The sequence below is a fragment of the Poecile atricapillus genome, chromosome 6 (assembly GCF_030490865.1).
Source record: "Poecile atricapillus isolate bPoeAtr1 chromosome 6, bPoeAtr1.hap1, whole genome shotgun sequence".
Taxonomy (NCBI): domain Eukaryota; kingdom Metazoa; phylum Chordata; class Aves; order Passeriformes; family Paridae; genus Poecile; species Poecile atricapillus.
In genome coordinates this window covers 22,258,286-22,285,109 of record NC_081254.1, presented here as the reverse complement: position 1 = coordinate 22,285,109, position 26,824 = coordinate 22,258,286, and the positions used below count along the sequence as shown (strand labels likewise).

The 26,824-nt window shown below is 36.0% G+C and overlaps 1 protein-coding gene across 3 annotated transcripts in view; it reads left to right on the top strand.

Moving 5' to 3' along the window:
- PLCE1 (phospholipase C epsilon 1) overlaps nt 1–26,824 on the top strand; it is a 139,563-nt gene that overhangs the window by 76,387 nt on the left and 36,352 nt on the right. For 2 of the 3 annotated variants that reach the window (XM_058842127.1, XM_058842129.1), the window contains 5 exons: nt 11,367–11,683; nt 20,834–20,979; nt 22,720–22,978; nt 23,664–23,872; nt 26,372–26,413. In XM_058842127.1, coding sequence (XP_058698110.1) covers nt 11,367–11,683; nt 20,834–20,979; nt 22,720–22,978; nt 23,664–23,872; nt 26,372–26,413 — 973 coding nt within the window. The remainder of the gene's footprint in view (nt 1–11,366; nt 11,684–20,833; nt 20,980–22,719; nt 22,979–23,663; nt 23,873–26,371; nt 26,414–26,824) is intronic. The other variant, XM_058842128.1, reaches the window with a different exon arrangement.

Genomic DNA, 26,824 nt, shown 5'->3' with positions numbered 1-26,824 from the left:
GTTTCTTTCATATTGAAGAATCTGTGTGGAAGAAACATCTTACGATACTACGAATCTTTTTCCTTCCTTTAAAGTATCTGTTAAGTAGCATACCTTTTGTCCTGAGAGCACTCAGGATACTTACCTCATAGTACTGTATTTCTCAGAAATGGCTATTAATACTAGCTTTGAAGATAGTACACTTTTAATTACAACCACAAGGAAAAAAAATGTAAATAATATGTAGAATACAGTAGTCCAAAACAGTTCAGTTGAAAGGGACCTACAGATTATCTAGTCCAACTGCAATAGCTAGCCTTAATTCTTTTAAACTAAAATTTTAAATAGTTTGTGCTAGATTTTATCCAGGAATACACATAAGGATTACAGCAAGGATGTCAGCTATGATTTTACCCCTGTGTTTCTGTGTTGTGTAAACAGGACACAGATGATATTTTTGTAGGCAGATGCCTAAGGAGGAGTAGCACAGCTCTGGCTGTGTTGGGGTAGAGTGGAGGTAGCTGAGTGCCGTGACTGCTCTGCAGGATGTGTGAGAAGAGCCATGAGCACAGAATTCCCAGTGGCTGCAAGTTACTGATTAGGTCTGTAAGCCATTCATGTCATCACCATAATATGTCATCATCAGTTAATGGCATCTTCATTTTCACATCTGAAACATCTCTCTCTCTTTTTGACCCAGTTTCAGTGAATACTTTTAGTATGTCTTAAAATACTTTTAAGCAATTTCTTCGATAATGAAGTGTGAGTGCTGAATGGTTGTGAATTATGAGTATTGGCTTTGCCCTTCACTGTGCTATGTAATCCATCAATGTATTTCCAGTTCATAGTTTTCCTCCATTTTTGGCATATTTTTCAATTAATGTCCTTGGTTCACTCATTTATTCTTGTGTGAGAGAATCTTTTCATATTTTCCTCTACATTGTGAATTTTGAACTAGGAAATAGAATTACTGCAGTATTTAATTTTAGCAGGATAGAACTCACTGTTCTTATTAACTGTTTGTTAAGTATCTTTATAAATGATGGTGCTGTCTTTAACAGCACTTTGAAAGGCCATGTTGTTCTTATTAGATTCTTCCTGCTGTACACTGCTAACAAAAAACTATTATCACAATAGTTTTGTGGTGTTCCATTACAGGTTTTTCACTGACGCCTTAATAAATCATGCAGTTTTCTCTAATGTGTCTTAGGGAATTTTTATGTGTATGTTTTTGTTTAAATACAGGTGTACTTCCTCGATTTTGTTTTTGTTAAAAATCTAAAAGTCTAGGATATCAAATTAAATTGTAACTACTAGAATGAATCTCCTGTTTATGAAATGTTATCATCAGGGAATATTCAGAGCACACAGTAGAGTCAGTAATAGAATCCTCACCAAACCTAGATGGTGAAGGTGTAGATTCTGTAGGTGCTTCAGTTATGTAGTGATTGAATTTACATTATTCAAAGTGAAATATAAAATTAGTGAAAAAGGTTCCGTAGCAGATCGAACTAAGGTATTTTGTACACAGGTGCACAATCAACAGTACCTGCTGTTAGTGTTTCTATTCTCTATCCATTTTCTGTGAAATAGTTATGTAGAGGACAGGTCTCGAACAGACTGGTGTTAGGAGTAGATTCTGTTTAGGTGAGTGCTGAAAGCAGGCCAGAATGATGAAAACTCTGAACGTTTTTCAAGTGTATTCCAGTAATTTAAAATTCTTTCATGGTTAAGCTTCAGGGATTAAATCAGGAACATCTAATCAAGTGTGGTTTTTACTAGATGTGGCTTGGATTAATTTTGTTCCAATAATCAGTAAGAATAATGCAGCAGATTTGACTGCTCTACTCTTTGGTCTATGTGGAAAATCTGGTAGCATGTCTCATGCACCGGATTGTCTTTCCTTTGAAGATTCAAAGGGCAAGAAAAATGAATTTTAAGTATTGTACACTTACCAGATCTTACTTAATTCTCATGTTATTCTTTGACATAATTAAAATTAAGTTCTCACATTGTACTGCTAACACCAATGGCAGTTTTAGTTCTTTGCTTCACTTGATATGACACTGAACCCATAGGTACCTTGAAGGACTATATTTAATGATTGTTTTCCAATTGAAATAGTTTTCATTTGAATAGTTATTTGAACTTGGGCATTCCTGTGCAGTATTTGGGAAACTGGACCAGATGGGAGCAGACCATTCCTCTTTCCCACCTATCCTTGAAGGCTCACTGTCACATATAACCTGGTCTTCAGGATAAGACCAAAGTAAGGAAGATGATGCTTTCTACAAATTGTATTTTTGAGGATCTTAAAGATAAAAATGAGTTTTAATTTGCACTTGTGGTAATTTTTAAAAGGTGCAAACTGGAACAGATCTTTAATTAAATGCAGGGATTGCTGATGTCCAGTGCACTCAGGCTAGAAAGGAATGCCTCGAGGCTGAGGCTCTGAAACACTGAAAATACCTGTTGTTGCAGTTTTACGGTTATTTATATTATGAATGCTATATTTTGCTGCAGCTACAGTTTATACAGTCTTTGAAAATTAATAAGTTCCTTAAACAACAAAAAAGAAAATATAGAAAATCAGAATCATAAGCTCTTGCTTTAATGGCTACCTAACTTTACATCTTTTTTTAAACATTCTTCTTTTCCACAGGTGTGTGTGTATATATTCTCAAATTACACTTTTGTTTGCATTTTCTCCCATCCTCACTGATTTATAAGAGAGTTCTTTCATTCTTAAAATTGAAAAGCTTCTGCATTACATAAATGGAAAAAAATAGAAATAAGATTAATTTTTATTGTCTTGATCAAAATACTCAAATATTGGAGCTTGTCTTGGGATTCTTGTACTCTGTCTAATCACTGGATATTTCTCCATTGCAGCATTGACTCAAAGTTGTATGCATTTTAATTTAATTTTGAACAGCAGCTCCTGCTTTGATTTTGGACATGCTTTGTATCAGTTTTGGGAGGTGAGGTTAAACCATGAGTTCTGCTTTAACTCAAGCAGTAACAAACTCATTTTGCAGTGAGAATTGTACAGTTCTTTTTCTACAACACTCTTTTCTTCCAAAGTAAACTCATAAATCCTCCCTTTTGACCATTTTGTTCTTATGGGCTGGAATTTATCTGGTAATTTACATGTACATTTGTTTAGCATTTGAACTTAACATTCCATATGCTATGCTGTATTTATATCCAGATCTTAAAAGGTCTTGAGTACAGATAGTGCACAGAGAACCCTCCTGCTGGTGTGTCACTCAAATCAAAGTCCTGTTAGTCTAACACTACGACAGCCTTTACAAGAAAGATCTATGAAATTTATGTGAAAGGAATATTTCTGAAATCATTCAGGAGTGTTTCAGAGGAGGGGATTTGTTAGATAGGATTTCATTGCAGGAAAATAATGAAAAACCTGAAAACACTTAAACAGCAAGTGTCATGGTGTCATATTAACCTCTTTCCAGTCTTTTCACATATCTGTTACACTGTGATATAAAGGTGTAGATTTAGAAGATCAGTCATTATGGCCCAGAATCCCTTTACCCAGCCTTCCTGGTGATAGTTTAGAGGCAGAAAAATCTTGTGTCTGGTCTTGCATGGTGCATGCTGCAGCATGCTACAGCAAGACAGATGGCATATTGGTATCAAACAGCTTTTGAGAACTAATTTTCAACCAATCAACCAGACATTCACAGGCTATCTACCAAATCATAATTAAACCTTCTTCTGGCAGGTGTTCTGAAATCAGGATATAGTTTCATGAGTTACAGAGGTAGGTGAAGGTCCCCTAAAATAGCACATTGCAAGTGGCGCATTGCCATACGTGTAGACTGGAAGCAATAAAGCTGCTTCCTGACTAAACATGTAGATGGCAGATCTCTTCAGAATTCTGGCAGCACTGCTGATTCATCTCTCCATAGTACCTAGATGTCTATATTCAGCTAAACTCTGTGTAACATGGGGTGCCCTTTGTAGCTGAGCTATCCATTTGCTACCCTGCTAGCCTCAGGGTCATTTGTTAAGGCACTGCCTTCAAAGCCTATTATTTCAGGTGCAGAAGAAGTGTTTAATGGCTGGGTTAACACACAAAAACCACATTGATTCTAATGCAGATATTCTGGAGCCATTGCTAGTTGTACTTCTCTGCATGAGGATGCAGTCTCAGCTCTTTTCTAGCTGCCCTGAAAATGGAAAGGAATTGGAAAATCAGCATCAAATTGGATAAATTCTGTCCTGAAATCTTCTGATTTTGCAAAGTCAAAATTAATGTTACACTGCTACTCATTGCATCTTTTTTCTTGGGAGTTAACAGCCAGATGAAAACCCAGTGGATGTATTTATTATGGACAGGTCTGTGATTCTTTTTATCAGATGTAGCCAACCTGCATACAGAGGGGAAATGGTTGGTTAAATGTGTTGACAGTATATGGTAATTCAGAGACAAGCAGCCAAGTTCTCTTGAACGCTCCAAAATATTTCCATGAATGACTCAGGCTAGTGGAGTGGTAAAAGCCTTTGGATACACTTCCAGAAATCTGAGCAGCAGTGTGGATGTAATTACACAGGACAGCGTAGCTGTACACTAGGGATGATGGGAGACAGGCATGACAGTTCAGGTGTGGTGAAATCATGGTGGTGCTTTGAATTCCTTTCATGTATTATGTCAGTGCTCATATTTCATGGAGATTTCACAGGATATTCTGAGTTGGAAGGGACCTGGAAGGATCACTGAGTCCAGCTCTTAAGTGAAAGGCCTATACAGGAATTGAGCACACGACTTTGGTGTTAACAGCACATGCTCCAGCCAACTGAGCTAGTATCAGAGTATCTAGCTTAAAACCAGGAACTTCTAATCCAGCCATAAACAGAGTTTTACTAGGTTTTCAAGCTCATACTTATGGGTAGGAACTTCTGAAAAATGTAAGGAATGCTATGTAATTGTTAAGTCAAAGTTAATATATTGATACTTCATGTTAATATATTGTCTACTTCATGTTGATAATCTTTAAATCAACTTTACAATCTGAATGAATATTTTGTTGTACACAGGTTTTGCCCTGTGAAAATGTTTACCCAACTTTTGCAGTTAAAGAAAAAAAAAAATTCTTTCCCATGCATGAAATGAAAAGCACATTTCATGCTTTTCTATGCATGAAATGTGCATCTCAACTGTCCTAATAATTATGTCACTTTTTTAGACAACTTAAATTTGTTTAAAGTCAGAAATTATATAGGTAGGTTGTATCTCTAACTTCACAGTACTTTCAGGGTTTTTTTCTGGGATTTCACATGACTGATGCTATGATTGCAAAATGTAAAAAGTGTGTTCAGAGTCTGGTTTTCCAAACTGAACTCTTTGCCAGTTCCTAAAGCAATAAGTGATTTTAGGAGTTAGTGACTGTTGTTATGATCATTCCATATCTTTCTTTTTACTGATTTTCACTATGCAGTCAGCTAATGAGTCAGGATTTTGTGGTATATAATTTAATTTAATTCAGTTACACTTCAACATGTTAGTTACCTTTTAAAAAAACCCTCTCCAGCGGTTTCATCCATCTGTTCAACAATAAAATCTCAGCCTCAGTAAAAAATCTGTGTGCTACATTTTTAGGGTGTTCTATTTCCAGCAAAATTCTTTTCTAGAGGTGATTTCTACTTTTTTCCTTTTCTCTTTGTACTGTAGAAACTATTATTTTTTTCACCTGGCCCAATGTGGTAACTTGCTGCTGCTCCTGAAGAGATCACCTTCTCCAAAGTCTTGCTATTACTGTGATTGAATTAAACTCAAAGCAGGAGTTCTTGAACTAGTTGTGCAGTTCGCTGTTTCTATTCCAAACCTGAAAAGGATCCTGTGCCCTCAGAGTGTATCAATAATCTTACTTGGCCTAATAAAAAAAATCATTTTCTCTACAGACCCTAGCTCATCTTCCTCAGGTTATGTCTATGTTTTCTGCTTGCTGATGCTTAGGTCATAATGAACTCTGGTTTTATTTAGTGCAAGTACCCTGTAGATCAGAGCTCCCCTGCTAATAATAATTTCCAATGTGTGCTGATGGGCTGTTTTAGGAGGCAGCCCATATTGCTAGAGTTAGGTATATGGAGAGAACCTGCGAGTCTTCTCATTCTTTGATTACTTGACTCATAAGCAATTTTAAAAAAGAAACAGATCTATTGATTTTCAGTGGTTTCTACAGTGAAATTAAACTTGAACTTTACCCTGTTCTGTGTCAAGCTTCTCAGTAAGTTAAATATCAGGCTTTTTAATATTGGAGTGAGTTGTTTGCAGTCAAAATTGGTAGCGGCAAATTCATTAAGGGAGAGAGAGATATTTTTAATTAGATAGAAGAGAAACAGGAAATTAACAAAAGCTTGTTGGTTTGGTTATTATGGTAGTGAGGTATGTTGCATCCAAGGGACAGCAAAGCAATTCTATTGCAGTTTTGCTGATCTTTACTGGAAGCTGATATTCAATTAAACTGCCATATATTGCATAGGTGGCTTCTGCTTGGGGGAGCTTTTATTGTATTTTTCCTCCTTTTTGAACAGAACAGTTCTACATTTTATATATTGACAGCTGTTATCTGTGGCTATTTCTTAACTGTTTTTTCTGTGATCAGTTTTTATTTTCTCACTGTACACATAATCCAGATGTTCTCTTAAAGCATATGAGCAATTTGGAGGATATCTGTAGCACAGCTTACTAAAAAGGCTTCTATTATAATCCATTTATTGCACGTATTTTAATACCAGCAGAGAAAAATAATCCTCCAAGATTTTTTTTATACTTTCAATTACATTAGTATAATGTCATGGAAGCAAAGTCTATTATCAAAAACCGTCTAAGTTAAAAGATGTTATAATAGGTTGAATAGTTACTCTTTTTCTTACAGCTATTGAAATCCATCTTTTTCTTTACAACACAGTTTGTCATGATCACAGTATCTTCACCAATAGTCTTCTAAAGAGTTAGCATGTTGGTAGTGATCATAATTTTCAATTTTCTGCTTTAAAACTGTTTTTTGAATGCAGAGAGGGAACACTTTTTTTATCAAAGTAAGTGTAGACAGAAAAGGACCTAGAAATAAAACTAAGACAGAAATCCAGTTATTGAATCTTGCTGTTCATCAAACTTTGTTGAAAGCAGATTTTCATATTCTAGGCAGGCTTACTCTATTGAGATTGCATTTGTTTAAAAAAATGTAGTGACTTTTCCTTGGCACTCTTTATTTTTCTTAAAAAGATTATTCTTTTTTTAGAGAAGAGGAGACCTCTTTGTTCCCATGGGCATCAGCAATGATTAAGTCAGTCCACGAGTCCTTTGTTAAAGCTAAGCAGAGGTTATCTTGTTTTGATTAATAAAAGCAATACTTGCTGTGTTAAAGATTATCTGCTTCAGCTGTTTATCAGTGGGATAAGCAAAGCTATCAATTTCAGCTTTAGGCAACCCACAAATGAATAGTCTGAGTCCTCATTTTCTTGTAGTATTTTTAGCATTAACTTGATGTGGTAGAACACAAAAACCCAGTATCATTTACTGCAGCAGCAGGTAATTTTAGTGAGGATTGTATCTTGCCTTAACTGTAAAAAAACTACTGTGATTTTGGTCTGAGAGCAGTTCCATTCTGCAAGTTACTCTAAGGACCTGGCCATTCTTTGAAGTGCAGAAAGATATTATCTGTTTCTTAAGGAACATTAACTGAAAACATAAAGCTGGAGGATTTGTGTATGAGCCAGGATAAGGAATTTTATAGCAGAAACAGATCTGTTCCTGGAGTGAAAAATGGTAGAAGTCTGAAGCATACACATAGAAAAAGGCAAAAAGATAGTCCAGGAAAAAAACTAGTTTAATACAGGCAAAGAGACAGAAAAAGGAATAGACTTTCATGCAGCATGTAAATCATGGGAGGTGGTGAAGTTGAGAGTAAGGATCCTGGATTTTCTGTGATAAAATGCAGAAGACTGGAATGAGGAAAAAGAAAATATCTGAATCTTGAGAGGTAAATTATGCCAACAACCAAGACTTGCAAAGATGTGAATTATGGAAGAATTAAATATTTATAGGTGTAGAAAAAGTCAACAGAAATGAGTTATTCTACTTACTTAAATAAGTTATTTCTACTCCTTCAGTATTTATAGCCATACTTTAGCCATGAGCTGTGTGCCTTCAGATTTCTGTTTAGCCTGTGTTCCTCTCCTTGGATATCAGCTGCATTTTTGCTGCAGCAGCCTGTTCCATGGACTCTCACATTACAGACAGAATTTACATAAAGTTCTTCCAGTTTAATGAAGTATTGAGAAATGCTAGTTTGAAATTCAGTGTTTTGAATTAGGAAGTGTTTTATTTATTTTCAATCTTCTTCCAAATCCAGCAATACTAGTGGCTGCTCTTGAATCATCTTGGCTTAGATTCCATGAAAAGATTTTGACAGCTTCATTTTTCTGTTGGAGTGAAGCTGGGTGATGAAGATTTCATTATGAAAGGTGATAGTTCCATTAAAGAAAGGTAGCTTCATTAAAGGCATTCAAAATCCCTGCACTAGCTTTGTGCTGGATTTGATCAATGGGCAGTCAGTCTAGTGAAATCCAGTTCTAAAGAGATTTTTTACTCCTGATGGTTTCAGGCAGTATAGAGATGCTTTAGAGCCAGTCTTTGCTGTGGTCACTTCATAGTGTTGAGCCTTGGTCTTAGATGTGATTGTATTAAATGGAGCCTGAAGGGTGATTAGACTTGGGCAAGGTAATGTGCAAAGGATCATGATCAGTGCTCTAGCCTATTGCAAATTCAGTGTCAGCTTTGCCAGACTTTGAGGTCTTTGTGCACAGAGTAGTTGGTACTGTGATGGAGAAGGTGAATTATTAGGAATGCACCTTTTGAACCTCATCAGCAAGCAGTGTGTTACAGAACAGCTCATCTTCACTCTTGTTATCTCTCTTTCTTCAGTCAGTAGGCATTCCTTACAGAGTTGTATCTTCCCTTCCTGCCATATTGACAGCTATAAGGTGTTGACAACTGTACTTACCACATAATGTTGGATTTGCAAAGCACCAGTATCACTGTGGCATTGCTCTGTCCATAGTGCTTGCTCTCTGTCTCCTGTGGTATGTTATCACCTGCAGCTGAGCCCTGATCTGAGCTGTCTGGGCCAACTGCATGTTCCAAAGAATGGATGTTTTTCTGACAGCTTCAGCTTTTTACCAGTTGGGATGTGTTAGTTGCCTTCTAGGAGTGCATCTTGTGCAGTTTTGTCTGAAAAGGATCCACTTGTTTTGCACTAAGACAAAACTAAAGCACAGTAAGTGAAGATGCTTGGGAGATTCACTTCAGAAGTCTATTTGTAATCTAAAATAAATGTACAACATAGACACAACCAAACAGCCTCAGTTTCAGTGGTGAGACACAGAGGAGGTTGGTGCAGGCTGTACTTTTTCTGTCTTGAGTGGGAAGAGCTGTCATGCATGCGGAGTCAGTGAGGCATTGTGACTTCCAGGGAGCAAATAGGTATTGGTGGGTTTTTGTGTCATACCTTCCATATCATCCTCTTACTGAGATAATGCTGGTTGTGACAGTGGCAGTTCAGTCCATAAATGTAAAGCATGTGTAAATACACAATCCTTCTAATATAAAATGAACATTGTATTTTGCATTGTTTTTATTTTGGAATAAGCTTTTGTTCTCTTGCAAAGTCAAGAAAAGTTCACATGAGCTTTTAGTGCTTTTTAGTATGAAACCTCTCAGAACAGTTCTGTGCAGATTGAAGCAGGAAACAGAATTGAGGTCTCACACAGAATTGAAGCAAAGGACGACTGAAAGGGAGCCCAGAAGCTCACTGAACTCCACCTGTTCGCCAAACTAGCAGTGGCATATCAATGGTGTTCTAAACTGGTTTTTTCCCCTCAATCTTTCCTGCAGGTGTTTTAGTGACAGAGATTTCTCAGTATCTACAGATATTGTGCAGCACTTCTTCATTATGACCCAAGTTATATATGTTCCCCACTATATAACCAAGATACAGCTTGTTTCAAATTAGGCCCATTGCTTTTTTTGCTAGTCTAGACAGAAACAATTTGTCTTTCTTCTTTCAGAAGTCTTTGCTGTATTTGAACATTTCTCCATAGGTTCTGTTAGCCCAAAGACTTTATTTAGGGCTACTGCAATTTATCATTTGTCTTTCAGTAGAATATATTAAGAAAAGCCAATTTTCTGTCCTTTTAACTTCCTGCTGATTAATATTAATTTGCACTAAATGACTAAGAGTGGAAAACTCATGTAGCATATTTTATGTTTATTATAAGGGACTGAATTTTAATCAGTCATTATAAACTTGTGTTTTTCTTTTTTAGAGAAAAGAAAGGACATTTGTTCCCTTTATCAAATGAGAATATATATATTATATATATATATTAAAAAATTGGGTAAGAGCTAGATCTAGGGTATACCTCCATTATGTGTGGAAAAAATCTCTGAAGATATTTCATGAAGCAATGCAAAAAAATAAACTACTTTTTCTGAGAATGATGAAGGGTATGTAATGTATGGCTGTGAATGTTTTTACATTTAAGTAATTCTTCAGAGAACCCATTCTAAACTTATCTAGTAAGAAGACTCACTCACTATTTTGGAATCATTGTGTTGATGTTTCATGCTTCCCGCACGATCTTAGAAAGCTTGCCTTCTTCCTTCTTAGGAAAAGTTTTATTTTTCAAGAGATATCACTGCTGGGGTATTATAAAACTTACATGAATGTTTTGTATTAACGGATAAATCATGCATACTCCCAAATATATGCATTTTCTGAGAGGAATTAAAAATGTTTTGTAGCCTTGGACATTTGGTTTCACGAGGCAGCAAGCTCAGAGACAATTTGTCTTTATAGCAAGTGGATTATGAAGAAGAATTCTGACCCACATGGGTTTTAAACTGTCATTTTACATTATTTCTTGAGGGAATAAGGTCTCAGTGCCCCAGTCAAGGCCTCAAACTGCTTTGCGCCATGGCTGTTACATGGAGGCAAAGCAGAGGCACACTCTGCCAGATGACAGAGTTTATTTGAGGCTGTGACAAGGCCATGGGTGCTGGAAGAAGATGTTTGGATGTTCCTGGGAGCAAGTGTGTTTTGGCAGGTGGCTTTACAATCTCCTAATATTAGTTGCCCTCTATCTTGCAAACACCAGATATAAAGACATGCAGAAAAAAAACCCTGTGTGAAAGAACATATTATGTTGTTTAAATAGAAAGTCTTTAGAGTACCACATACTGCAGAGTAAATGAATGAACAGTTTAACAAAACCAAAATACCAAGTTGTCTTGCTTTTGCACAGCACAGTCTACGAATTAAAGGCAAAGCCTAATGAATTTTTCATTTGTTTTGTTTTAGAACGCCAAGCGTGTACATCCATGGCTGGATCCAGCGTCCTTCCCTCCAGCGTGGCCGGTATCAGCAAGGAGCTGCTGGAACTGCAGCACCTCATCCAGTTCCCAGAGGAGGTTGCCAGCATTCTGACTGAGCAGGAGCAGCAGCTCTACCGCAAAGTCCTACCCATCGACTACCTCTGCTTTCTAACCAGGGATTTGGGTAATGCTGAGTGTCAAAGCAAGCTGCCATCTATTAAAGCTTCCATATCTGCTACTATTCTTTCATCTCCCAATGGTGAACATAATGCTGTAGAAGATCTTGTGACAAGGTTTAATGAGGTAAAACAAAACTTTTAAATTGCTTTTCATAAGGGTTATTACCTGATGTGTGGGTTAGTTATTTCTACTTTATCTCTCAGAGCTGAATTTAGCTGTAACAACAATTTTTTAAAATATAGGTTAAGATGACCAGGGATTTAGCTAAATAACTTACACTGAATTTAATTGGTCACTATGTGACCAATTTGCTCGGTGAGGCTGGGAAACAGTGGCCTAACTTTTTCTTGCACATTGTAAAGTAAATATGAAGAAAATAAATTACAGATTTCTAATTCTTTGTGTGTATACTGACAGTATGGGGTACAGTTCCAGTCAGTTTATTATTTAGTTTAGGCACTGGAGTTCTGTCTATTTTTTTTGGATTATATAGGCTAAGCATGATTTTAGGAGTCAGCACAGAAATATTGTAAACTAGAATTTTCTGTATTTTTTGTAATATAACTACACTAATCTGCACTATTTATTTATTTAATCACTGTGTGTGCCTTGAGCATTGTTATACAAAAAAGTGTCACTTGGCATGACATTTTCACAAGTCAAATGTTGAGTTCTTTAGTTAGATTTTATTTTTAGGAAGATGTTCTTCTGACAAGTTCAATAGAAAATTGATTAAGGCTCGAGAAAACGGTAAAAAAAATCCACCCAAAATCCCAACCCAAATCAAAATCAAACCACCTAAATAAAATCTCATGTTTTAGATACAGAAACATGGAACGGTTGTTTCTTCTGTTTTTTGGGGTGGGGGGGTGGGAGCACAGTGCAATGGTATCAGTTAGCAGTTTCTAGAATTGTAGAAGTGGAATTAAGTGAAGATATAGTTGATTAGTGCTTTTTTAGTTTGCCATCTACTGCATTCTTACAGTGGGTGAGATGAAAATCATACAAATAGCAAAAAAACCAGCATAAAATTAAGTAAATATAGAAGAATGTGCATTAACCCACACTGAACTTTCTCTGTGTTAGGCAAAGAAGAATCAGTGAGTGATATTTAACATGTTTCAAACTGTTCCTTATTCTTGCATGTTAGTGAGATTTAGCGCCCCAAATTGGGGTAAATATATTGGCTTCTCTCACCTCATTTAATTATGGGAACATACATAAAAGTTACAACTACAATATCCAGTCTTTAAACAGAGCCTAAAACTAGTTTCAATGAGGACAGTAGCAGTACTCAAGAAGACACTGTGGCTGGTGTGTATGGACAGGACTGTAGGTGATGACCCAGCTGGGCCCTCCTTCCCTTGGGGCTTCTCTTACAGTGATCACCAGGCTGAGGCCAGGGGAGATGAGGTGCACTGGCCAAGCTGCCCTAAAACCTGGTGAGGCACAATGGCAGAGCAGTTTCTTGAGGTCACAAGCTGCACAAATTAGACTGACTGTGATTGTGTTATGACATTGAAGCGTCTCAGGATTGAAAAGCAAGTAGGTCCTGAAGAAGTCTTGTCAGAAATGACTGAGTCTGTTCCATACCAATGAAAACTTTAGCATTAAAGTTGCCTTTTGATAAAATAGTCAGCATTATTTTTTTAGTCTTAGAGGTTTGTGACTTTGCAGTTTTTGTTGTCTAGCGTTCCTTGTTTGGTAATGGTACAGGATAGTTTTTTATATAATTTGAATTGCTTCCCAAATATTCAGTGCACAGATTCTTTGGTATTTAGTGCAATAGATTATTTGAAGTATAAGCTGGAATAACTTTTTAAAAACATAGATGTTATATGTTTAAATGAAGTTATTGTACAATATTTACTGCTTGTAATAAATCACTGTTTTGCTATACGCTTTATCTTATGGTGGAGTGTATCAGTTGCCATAGCCAATCATGAGCGTGAGCTCTCAAAAGTCTTTGTTTATAAATGGAAAGAAAATTCTTGTATGAAGAGTCATGATTTTGTTGGCAAAACTTAGTGAGCACTTGCTGATTTTTTTGGCATTGCCTATAGAAATACTGAAGTGTATTTATAATGTGGGAGCCAAAATTACTTTTAGGATGACAGACTTCTGATACATGATGGGGGGAAAACAGTTTCATGTCATTGTTCTGTTAAATAACAATTATATTATTTAGAGTATTTTTCATAAAGCAAAATATTTTAGTATTTTTTTCTGACAATACATATTAAGGAGGAATACTTAATAATACTTCTGTAAAATGCCAGTTAATCCTGAAGATTTTGGGCTACATCCACCATGTATCATGAGTTATAAATATAGCCTGCAGTCTTTTAGGTTTGATTAAAAATGTAATTGCATGATAGTGGAGCCTTGGGCACAGCGCGTACTCAACGGTGAGACACAGCTCATACTTCATTTGCTGCTAATAATATCCAATTGATCTTAAAGTCTAGTCAGAGCAAGACTATAGACCAAGCTAAAGACAGATATTCTTTCCTGTTACTAAATGTAATTAAAAACTGATTCTGAATTAGTGGCTAGTGTGGGAGGATTAGAGTAAAATACAGTAACATTTACCTTTACAAAACTACTGGCTCTAAGTCTCTAAGACTGTGCACTTAACAGAAATAGTAATATATTTTTCTGCTCTGGTGGAGCTCTGACTATAAGATGTTTAGTTTTCAAGGGTGTAAAACTGTAGGAAGAAACTGCTGAGATTCCGCAGAGCCCTGGCAGCTGGCAAGTTAGGAAAATGGTACTTAAGTGTGCTTTAGGACCCTAACCACTGTAACATACTTTTTTATCATCTCTCCTTGTTACCTACTGTGCCTTTCTCTTCTTCATTTAGTTCTTTTTTCTCTGATTCTTGTATGACATGGGTTCACCCTGCTTCTTTACATGGAATGACATGTGCTCCTTCTTTAGTGTCATATGCCACTGTCTTCCTGGGATTCTGTTTCTTTTTCTGTCTCTTTACCCCCCAGGCTCTTGCACCTTTATGACTGACTCCAACCACTCTTTTGCCTGTCACCAGCAAAGCAACCACAGAGACACAAGCACAATGTACATGTTTTAAACATTTATATTTATGTAAACATTTAAAATTATTTCAATCATTGCTTTATATAAACATGAGAAGAGTATCTTGTAACTTGATCTTTCTGGCTTAAGCTTCAAGTAAAAGAAACCAATAAAACTTTAAACAAACTGAAACATTTAATTTTCCATGCTGAGATATGCGTACAGAGCAATTGTGAGTTCTTAGATTGAAAGTTGCACCAGTCTGGAAGATCATTCAGATAGCTGACTGAAGGTAGTCCCACTACTGAACTGAAAATGCAAAATAAGAAGTCAAAGGCATTAAGGTGATTTTCTTGAAAAATATGGTTGCCAAAAAATAAGCTAGAAAGGTAAAAAAGTTTGAACAGTGCCCTGCTTACTGGAGTGGGTTCATCACTCACTAAATCATTCTTAAATCAGTAAAGTTAATTAAAATACGGTTACTTAGGACACTTAATGATGTTAGTTTCATTTCTAATGGTTAAATTTTGTAAGGTTTTTTCATTGTTCATTCAAAATACAGATTTAAACCTCACTAGCAAAACAGAGACATATCATTTAACTGAAATAATGGAATGTAAATAAATATTGCACTCTGTCTCTTAGTTCAGCATTTTTTTGCAATGCCTAAATGGGTTTGCATAATGCTTTTAAAAAGATTGTGTTTGTACAAATATCAAACTCTTTCCAGTCCTTGTTTGGAATAGTGTTTAATCAGATTTAAAATGGTAAATGTTCTCTGTAAGGTTATATAATTTCACCCAAGTATGTAAAATAAACCATCTGTTCATGAGATATGCAATTTAAAATATTCAGATTTTAAAAATTCATCTGAAAATTATTTTGCATATTATACCAGGAGCCAAAAATAATTAATAATTAGACCTGAGTGAAACCCATGTAAAAAATTCCAATTCTGTTTTATACACAGACCTGTGTATAAATATATACACCGATATTCATCAATATGAACTGACAAGTTTGTGCACAGTTAGCAGTGCAGAGGAACTTATTGCAGCCAGCTATTAGTGCTAATGCTGCACACTCCTAGTGTTTTTTAATTACTGCTTTTAAAGGGAGGCATTGGGCTATCCTGATACACTAAGAATTCTGCTTTTTAAGAAGATGTTTTTCCCTCTTGCTGTAATTACTGTGTGATGTCTGATGAAGTTATATTTCATGTTCTTCGGATTTTACTCAAATTTCTTGATCTTTATCAAACAAAATTACTAAAATCGGAATGACTTTGTTAAATGGGTTATATATTGCCATGCTTATCCTTTGGATACTATAAAAATAGTTTTCTTATTTTATATGCCGAGACTTTTCATCCACATACTTCATTTCATCAGTATTAAAGTTTCTTGCTTTCTTGCTCTAGTGTAGGTAGTATTTAAATCAGCTACAATTTGTTGTAGAAAGATAACCATGGCTAATGTATGGTAGAAATTTAGCAAAGTATGTACTGCAATCTTATCTTGTGGTAAAGCAGAAGATTTTGTTTTACTTTCTAGCAACAGTAATTGTTAAACTTCAGCCAGGCAGCTGTGTTTGGTAATTTCACCTCTGAAAGCTGCATCTCTCAAGTATTTTGAAGTGCCTAAAAATGTAATATAAATATAGAAGGCATCATTTCTTCCATGTAGCATCACCCACTGAAGTATGTCGCTTGGGAATTGCTGTAAAAGTTTTACAAACTGAAGCACTGGTGAAATGAGTGTAAAACACGACAGATGATAAAACACTGCACATTGCAGGTGGAAACTGTTAATAATTTCCTCCCTCAATAGCATCACTACATTTACAGTCTCTCTAAAATATAAAGAATAAGTTAATTTCCATTTTAAAAAAATCACATAATACATTCTGTAAGAGCTATATAGAGGACAGTAAAGAATTTATCTGTATATAAATATAAATGAATATATATATTCATATATATGTGAATTATTGTAATATTGAGTATTAAAAGACTAAAATAAGAGAATGAGTGAAGAAAAGCCATGGCAAATTTAGGGATACAGTAATAATTCTACATGCATTTAATGCTGTTCCTTCCTGTGTACTACATGGAGTGAGGTTCCCATAGAGTGAATGATAAGCAGTCCTGTAGGTTGCACTTGTACGGAGATTTAAGGTCATGTACCATAACTTGAGGATCAAGTTCCATCAGGGGTGTCTCTTTCATGTCCTTTTTTTATTAGTAAAAGTGGCTGAGCCTCAGTAATAAGCTATGTCCTGCCCCTAACCAATCAGGAGATTTTTGCTTGCATATAGATTTGAGATCAGTGATAGTTCAATAATTAGGTTATCAAAACCAGGTTCATTTCACATTTTTAGTGGCTGATATATATCTCACATGTTTAAAAGTAAAAAAATAAAATTAACACTGAGTAAAAATATGCCTTTCTCAAAAGCATTAGCAATAGCTCACCTGAATTTACTTGAAGTCTTTGATCTAAGTGAGATAAGCCAGAAAAACTTGTTAAAAAATTAATTATTGAATACAGCAGATTTTGGTGAAGTTAAAGTAGTAGAGGTGATATAAAAAGATAATTTCAGAAAACCTGAAACTCTACAGATCTTTTTGTACTACAAATTGTAGTACATACTGCTCAGTATAGCTTGCATTGCCAAGACATCTGGTGCAGGTCTTTTGGGCTCAGATTCAGCTTTTAAGGAGACTTTGCAAATGAGGCTACTTTCTATGTATCTGAACTTAATCTGGCTCAATGTTGTTAGTGCTTCTATTAGGGCACCAGAAAATATTTGAATCTTACACAAACATCTACTCCATTTTGCTTGTTTAGTACTTAATATTAGTATCCAGTAATCCTGAAAGGCAGTTATCTCATCCATCTGAATGAAAAGACTGATGTTATATCAACTTGTTTAAGTGGATCGTGTGTTAATGTATTACTTTTCTTGTGTCTTGCAATCATGTGGGTTATCGTAAGGAAGCCAGGATACATTTTCTCATGCTTTTCAGACTCATCAGCAGTGCAGCGGAAATCTAATAATAGGTTTGCTGTGATGATTCCTGTTCTGAAGGGAGCTTAAAATGAGTTACATAAACAGAACTATATAAGTCAAGTGTGAAAAAAAAACAAAAGGTCAGCTAAGGAAATAATGATTACTGTGTTGATACGTAGATTGTGATCTGATGTTTAAGTGCTCTCCAACACAAAAACTCAGTCCAAAAAGCTTTACTGCTCATTCTGACAAATACTTGCAATGTATTTTGATCTCCTTGGCAAGGCTACTCCTGTGCACTCTTTGGCTGGGATGTGCTGTGTGTGCTCAGGCACTGCCTGAGTCCTGAAGCTCTCGTGCTGCTGTCCTGGCAGCTTGGCACCAAGACAGCTGATGGTGCTTCATCCTCAGGTCAGGTGTTCCTCGGCTGGGAGGTGGGGAGGTGGATCTGCAGGCCAGCCAAGAGGGAAGTGCTGCAAGAGGAGTGCTGCTGTTCTGTGTCCACTTGGCTGGGGTGCCCAGAAGTCAGAGCTTGCCAGGGTGGTGCTTCCTTTTGCTCTCTTGCCCCGCTAGAAAATCCTTGGGTTTAGCAACAGGGAAATTGTGCCACATCAGAGTACTGTCTGTGCTACTTGCTTGCCAAAGTGGAAAAAACAGAATTCTGAATTCAGCTTCCATAGCCACCAAGAAATAAGTACCTGTAAAATTCTCTGCTTTTCCTTTGTGTGAGGTGCATCTAGCTCAGCTGTACATGAACAGCATCTGGGGAAACCCACTTCTGAACTTCCATTTCAATGAAAATTTGACAAGTTTGTTATTTCTTGAATAACAGTCTACCATCTGTTCCTGATTTCCAGGAAAAATTAAAATACCAACATTTCTAAAGCAGGCATGTTCATTATTTCTCAGGAGTGGTTTGTATTTTAGATGCTCACTTCTGTCCCCTGATTCTGCCCAATCTATTTGCCTTTGCCTATTCTATTTTAAAAGATTCAGACACTTTATTTTTCTTCTTATTTAGTGAAAGATGTTTTAAATGTTTTCTACTCCTCTATTGTTGCCCTGCAAGAGGAGTGAGCATGAACTTCATGGTGCCTTTTGTACCCTTCTTTTGCTCTTACATGTTAGACAGTATCTCAAGGCTGCAAAGGCCCACCCATGCTGCCCTTTATAATTTTTTATTTGTGTTTACAGATCGTAAAAGTTCATCATATTGTTTATAGTGGTCTTAAACTCTCTATTAAATAGAATTTCAGCAAGTGGCTGCCCTAGTTTAAAGGTTTTCTTTTAATGGAGAGCCTGAAGTCAGTTGCCTTTTTAGACATTCTTTCTCAATTTTGATACTGTTTTCTCCTGATCATTACCGCTTTACTATCTTAGAATAAAACGTATTTGTTTAAAATTATATGATTCTTTAGAATTTCTAAAACCATATTAATCAAATCATTACTGCATTTGGTATCTCATAGCAAAAAAATGGTAATTTTTTTGTGAGATTTTATATTTAGCAGTTGCATTCCCTAACAGCCATTTTGGGAAAATTAGAATAGTATCCAAAAATAATATGTCACTTTATTCTAGAATACAAAAACAAATCTGTGCCGCAGATCTGACTGTTCTGTTTCACAATTTCTGATTTTTTAATGAATTTATTTTATTACCTTTTATTCTGGTTTTGCCCTCATTTGACCCCCATGCCATGCAGTGCTATGGTGGTTTGTATTTTCCATACCTTCATGCTCTTCAGGTATACACTTCTTTGTTGACTGAGTTTTTATATTTTAAGAGTAACTAACTGATCACATTAAATGAAATTTTAGCTGAATTCAGATTCTCATTCTGAGCTGCTGCAGTGGTTAATGTGTTTCCCCTGATGCTCACAACGTATAAGAGCATCTCCATAGTAATTGTCCTCACTCCTGAGGATGTCCCCAGTGAATGAATTTCTTCAAGAATTCAGTCATAAAAGTGTGATTTTTTGCATATAGGGAGTATGACTTTTCTTCTCATCTGGACATTTCTCATGTGTTGTTCTTGATTGATGTGGCCATCTGACAGGTTAAATAGCAACTTAGATTCTTCATACTCTTTGACTGTCCTCCCTCAGGAGTGGGTGGCTTGGAACAACACCTCATGAGTCTGTATAGACTTGCATAAATAGAAGCCCTATATGTATTCAGTGGGGTTATTTTCTTGTTAGTACAAATGCATTTACATTTTATTTCACATGCTTGGTTTTTAAAATAAATGTCTACGGCCCCTGAGGGGTGAACTAGCATTTTCCAATGTTTATAAGTCTCTCATCACAGTGGTATTATCTGTAAAGACTTGAGTCCTTCAGGACCAAAGAATGGAACACAGTGTCAGTAAACAATTCACGTTTATTGCCTCCTAAGTGTTTACACAATGACAAAAATCAAGCCTCCAGGGAGTCATATTGTAAAAAGAAACAGTTGGTTTAAATTAGCTTTCCATGTGAAATATAGCTACTTTTTATGGATGTTGTGGGAACATAACTGAAAGAAAAATCTGCGCACTGATAATTTGGGTTGATTTTTATTTGTGTAAATACAAACAGAATCATGTACGAAGTTGATTTCTGATTCCAGCATTAATTAATTACCAAAGAGAGGTTGGTAGTATGGGTGTACTTTGGAAGATGGGATTTCTTTTTATTTAATTTGTGACCTTGCAAACAGATATTGCAAACTATCTGAAATGTTCAGTGCATATAGGAATTAACAAAATTGTGCATTACATGCATCTAGTTTTATGAAATTAACCAAAACAAAAAAATTCCAATTTATCACCTTTCACTGTTCCTATTGTTGACAAGGGTTATTTACTGTGGGGCTGAGATCTATAAGGCACGTTAATGAGAATTTATATTGCAGCTGTCTTCAGCAGCTTTACAAATCAGTGCCAGCAGAAACTGTCCATTTTCTTCTAAATATTCTAAATATTTTATATTAAGATGCAGTAGTTTTTTGTTTAATGAAAGTTCTCTGGACTAGTTAATGATTTAACTGATGTATTGTGAATATGTCACTGTGTAAGTTGTGTTTGCAATGCATATGTGATTTGGCTATGAGTGTTTAAGTGGAATTTTGACTGATACCCTCCTGATAGAAGAAACAAAACCAACCCACATTATCTGTCAGGTGTGCATGAATGCTCCAAGTGACATTGCTTTGGCTGACCCAGTTGTCTGTTTGGTTTTACAAGGTGAGCTCATGGGTTACCTGGCTGATCCTGACTGCAGGTTCTATGGAGGAGAAACGAGAAGTCTTCTCATACTTAGTACATGTAGCAAAATGCTGCTGGAATATGGGCAACTACAATGCTGTAATGGAATTCCTGGCAGGGCTAAGGTACTGGCAACTCTTTTTTTTTAAATGGCTTTTCAGTGATAGGTTACACTGCAGTTTGTGTTAAGCAGATGTCTCTGGAGAACAATGAAACTAAACAAAAATCCATGGGTAAGCCACATCATCTCATGCTGTGACTTTCTAGTAATCCTTTTGGGAAAAATGAAGCATGCTAAACCCTGAAGACTGAAGACTGAAGACTCCATCTGTTTTCCTGGTAAATGCTGAATATGTTGCATTAGAAAACCTTTTTTTTTTAACTTGAAACTTTTTAAAAATGTAAAAAGAAGGTGGGAAAGCAGTTGTGGTTTATCTAGTGAGCTACAACTAATGTTGCTTGGTGTTGGAGTCTCCAGAACATAAATGAAACATAATGATGGTGATGCTCTAAAGGGTTCAGTATTAACTGTGAAAAAGAAACTGCCCCAAAATGACAAAGAACCCCCAAAAAGACCAAACAGCCAAATCTGGTTTTTAACTCCTCTGATTTACTTATACAGAGTGACATTGGGATCTCACGCTGTCATGGTCTTACCTAGAAGGACCTGCATTATCTCAAGGAGAGAGAGAGTAGGGGCTCAAAGACAACTCATTGTGCACTTTCCTCTGGAGTGCCAGGTTCACGTAGGGCCAGGGGAGCAGGAAGGCAGTGCACTAACACTGGCAGCTCACAGGGCAGCAAATGGGACTGAACAGGGAAGAGTTAAGATCAAGTTTCCCATCTCTTGGCTTTCACCCTCATTGTATAACATGTTTGTGTAACAAAGCTCTAGTGTTTGCATTGCTGTTCTTTGTGGTTTAGTAAGGATCTCATTGAGCTATTTGTTTATGGTTTTGGTATATAAAGCTCATTTGGAGCACTCATAGGCATGGGGAGTATATTTCAGCAGAATACATCCACAGTCTCTAAGCCACGTAAGTTATTAGGGAAAATGCAAAGCTAATTAAGGACTCAATTTTGTCTCTAATGCATCCACACAGCACAAGAGAGAGGTGAGGAAGGCTGATGAGCAGCACTTCCAGGACAGGGATGGCAAGTGGTGTTAAGGGCAGTGTGTTGTGAGCGTATCTTTGGATCTTTTGGTATGTCTGAGGCCAGGGGTGGAAGAAAGGCCATATGATTACATAGACATACAGCTCAGATGGTAATACAACTCCCAGAGGTACTCACAGTCCTTGGAGCTATTTCTGTTTGAAATCAGAATTTCTTTTCAGCTACAGCTCTGCACTGGTGCCTGAGAGCTTGAACATGGTCCTGACTTCGTTATTTCTGTGAAAGTAAATATTTTGTGAGCAAATTGGGGAAGAAATCAATGTAATTTTTTTTAATTAAATTTAATTAAAACCCCCCAAGTTTTTCTAGCTTTATGGATTGTTCATAATACAGCTGAAGGAATTTGTAAGAAACACTCTGGTTTATCTTTATGCTGTTTCCTTAATCTTTTCGTATTTCTTTATGGGCCCCTAGAAGTTTTAGGCAATGACACAATAAAAATGTTAGAAAGCCTGCTGGTATGTTCTATGCAGCTGGGCTTTTATTAAAATTTGAAATGCTGCTCCAGTAAATCAGACTGCTAGTTTCTCATTTTAGTTCTTTGATAATTCAAAGGGGGGAATTTTCATAAAAATAATTGCCTTGATTTCATTATAATTTCCTCTATTATATATATGCTGTGGGTGTTGGACTTGAAGGTAAATTGTTGAAATTTTTTTAATAAATGTTGTGATCTCTTCTTGCAATAGGTCAAGAAAAGTTTTAAAAATGTGGCAGTTCATGGACCAGTCTGATATTGAAACCATGCGAAGTCTGAAGGATGCTATGGCACAACATGAGTCATCATCTGAATACAGGAAAGTGGTCAACCGGGCACTCAATATTCCAGGCTGTAAAGTTGTTCCTTTCTGCGGTGTGTTTTTAAAAGAGCTCTGTGAAGTTTTGGATGGAGCATCAAGCCTCATCAGACTCTGTCCCCGATACAATTCCCAGTATGAAACATTAGAGGTAAATGAGATGAATAGTCGAAGATGTTATGTTCTTAGCCAATGCTTTATTTTATGTAATCTTGCACAAAAGCATGATCTAATTAATATTTTCTAAACCAGACTTTTACTAGACTGGTCAGTTATGTGAACCTCAATTTAATTCTCATAGTTCCTTAGCAATTTAGATTTAGTTGTTTCTATGTAGTTCAGTATCAGAGTAATGAGAAATCAGCATTAGTAATAAAGGATATTGTTTGTACTTTGGACTAAGTATGTAAAGCCTGAAATGTGTAATTATTTTCTGCTTAATACTCTGACCTTCCACTTAATTCACTGGGAATTGAAAGTGTTCAGTTCCTTAAAAACAGAATTTAGAAGCTCAGCAGATCAAGCTTTTCCGTTATGGAAAGAAACAATTCTTTTAAGTTTTATTACTGTAGTTTTAGTAGAAAAATGCCCTTGTTAGATAAAAAGTTAAAGACTGAGGTTTCTTTAAGGTTTTCAGGAGTTACTTTAACTTGTGTTACTTGATTTATGAAATTATTTGGTCTGTTTTGGGTTACAAGTAGGCACAAAATCCCATGGGAAGCAAGCAAGTAAGAAATATGCACTAGATATTCTTAATAGTAAAAATTTCTACAGTGAGAAGTAGATGACACAATGTTCTATTTGTATCTCTACTAATCTTTTAGGTATCTCTATAGTTTGTTTCAGATTACAGTGGACAAGATAACTTCTTACAACGAGTAGGCCAAGATGGTTTAAATAATCCAGAAAAAGAATCAACAACAAACAATATCTTTCAAACTATTCGGAGCTGCAATCGCAGTTTGGATTCAGAAGAGGGTGAAGATAATGTTAGTGAAGGGAGTGATTCAAGGACAAACTCTTTGAAGGACAAAAACCGGTACCAGTAGGTCTTATTTTATTTACTATCATCACGTGTACATATAATGGTTTTGATCTTCTTTTACCAAGGCTTGCTTTTAGAAATAAGAGCAATTTCAACATCTTCCCTTGTATTTATACATTTCCAGTTCAGAACTTTTCTCTCCTGATACTCAACTGCTTGGAAACTCTCTCTATAGCTATATTTTCCTCATGATGTAATTACTTCCTCTTATGATAAGGGTAAATCCTTTTTGTCTTACATAGAGAGCTTTAAAAATCCACAGTTACAATTACAATTTTGATCTCTAGTGACAGGAATAGCACCAGGACATATTTGTTATCAGAGCTCAGAACATTATATTCTGCATGCTCAAGCAGTGTTCTGGCCCTTTCAAAAAAAGGTTATTTATTATCCTTCAGAAGACTTCTTCTTTTAAGGACATGTTAGTTTGAGGGGTTTCAGTTTTGTCCAGAAAACATTCATGTGTGAGAACACGCTTTGAATTTTCAGGTTGCTGTAGTCCTGCTGTTTTGCAAGGAAGTTTACTTCATTGTGCCCTGTGTAAAAAGCCCAGTGTTCAGTAATCTGACTTCACTTTGAAGACCACTCTTGAAGACTGTACCAGTCACCAGCAGGAAACAGCAATTGCAAAGTTTAGGACATCACATGATCATCTCTAATGTTGGTTTGCAGAGAAGTTTCGTTGCAAAGCCCATGTAGACATAGGTGGGTCAGGTCAGCTTTCAACTAAGTAACTGTGTTAGACTAATTTCAGATTAAATAACAGAACTGTACTGCAATGAGGTGAGGCACTGTAAAATTATGTGAAGGCTGCATAATAAAGAACTATGCTTAAGTCACCGCTTGAGTTATTTTACTGATAGTGTGTGTCAAACATATCAATATGTTCAGGACTATCCAACTTATTTCAGCTACTTAAACATTAAATCTAATAAGTGACTGCCTGAGAGGCAACTACTATCTTCCTGTTTAAAATGCATTTATTTCATTAACATGTAATTCTAAATTTCATTTCAAATAAATAATCATTATTTCCTGAAAGAACAGTTTCTAATAGAATTATTCACATCTGGCTTTAGTTGCTTCTGGGAAGTGGTGCACTAGATTAAGCCGAGAAAGACAGACCCACGTCTCTGCCCACATGTGTTATCTCTTGACTTACTTCAGTCCTAATACTTTCTTCCAGGAATTATTTTTTGTTAATTAATATGCCTTAAAATCAACTTGAAATCACAATTCAAATGGCAAATAAGCTAGGCATATAAGCATTTCACTTGGATGAACAAAATAGAAATTAAACCGATTCCCTTTTTTTATGTGTTTATGAAATAATTTCTTGGTAAATTACTCATGCTTTATTCATAAATACAATCTAGTAAGTTGCACTCTGTTTTAAAGTAGGAATTCAGTTTTTTAAAAATCTCAGTGTGAATCTGAAATGAAAATTTAAAAATTAAATGAAAAAAACTAGGGATAGGTAATTAAAGTTATGTTTCCTGATTCAGGCTACTAACTACTCAGTTATGAGTATCTGTACTTCTGATGCAGTAAATACTGAATTTAACAGTAAAATACTTGTAGGAGAACACTTCTGAAAGTACTGATTTAACTCAAGTATCTCACAGGCTTTGGAAATTCCATATTCACTTGCCATGTCTTTCCTGGTCAGGCAGAGAGCTGGGTGAGACGCGGGAGCAAATTGCTACAGAGGCAGAAGGACCACGTTCTGTTGTACTTGAATGGAGGCTGTGCTTGGTTTCTTTTTATTGCTATGAACAGCTAAAGGGTTCTAAGGAAGAAATTTAGTCTTTTTTGGTTTGAGACTTGCCATATTTGCATACAGTGTTATAAAATCCAAATTATAGCATAATTATGGATTATCTGATAATTGTAGTGTTGTGGTCATAAAGGCAGAGAAATACACTGCATAACATGTTTCTCGTTACTTTATAATTGTAAGAAAGATTTTCAATTAGTTTTTCTTTTGATGATTTGGATTAGTATTGTGGAACATGGATGCACCAAAGCTGGTAGGTTAATTTGATTTGAAGAAAATGAAAAGCATCTAATAGAATCAGTGGGCAGTGGGTATAATTACTTTCCTAGTTGTGTTAGCAAATAAGCTCTATCACTCTGTATTCAGTGACCCATCTAACTGCCCTGGATTTCTGTACATGCCAGATAATCTTTCTTAGAACTCTATTCTGACAATTAATAATTTTTTTAAAAATAAAGGTAGGCAGGAAAATGAAAAAAAGAAACAAATTTGAAAAAGAGTTTTTATGGAATTCTTAATGTGACCTATGAAGATACTCCTGACTTTGAATCACTGCTTCATTAGCCTGATCTTATCTTCACTTTTAAGCTTTTCCAATTACAGTAAATAACATGTAAAATAATAGGGGAAAACCTCCACTCTTTTTGTTTTTGTATACCTTGCAATTTTCTCCTCTAAATCTGTCACTGTTTCCTTTTTCTTTTCTTTTCCTTGCCTCTCAGTGCAGCACATGTAAAGAAAGCCCCTGGTCCAGCCCAGGCTCTGTAAGTGCTCTCAGTAATTGGCAGAGGTGTTGCTTTTGGCAGCTCATGTCAGAGGCTCCATTTCTGTGTGTGGTTACCTGTGTGTGTGCTTGGCTTACCTGCTTCTTGTCCATTTTAATCTGCACCGTGCTACATGTGAAACAAGGCATAAACAGAGCTCTGCCATTTCTGTCTGTGCTATATTAGACTCCTCCAGACATGCACAGCTACTCTCTGAATACAATTGTTTGATTGTTTTAAGGGCACAGGGGAGAAAGAGCTGCTTCAGTTGTTTGTTTAATTTTAAAATGTTAATTTTATGTAATACAGGTAAATGTTTCAACTTACATGTGTCTGGTGAGACTCTAGTAAGATGATTTATATCAGCTCAGTTAAAATGCATGACCTTATTTGTAGGAATATTTCTTAAAG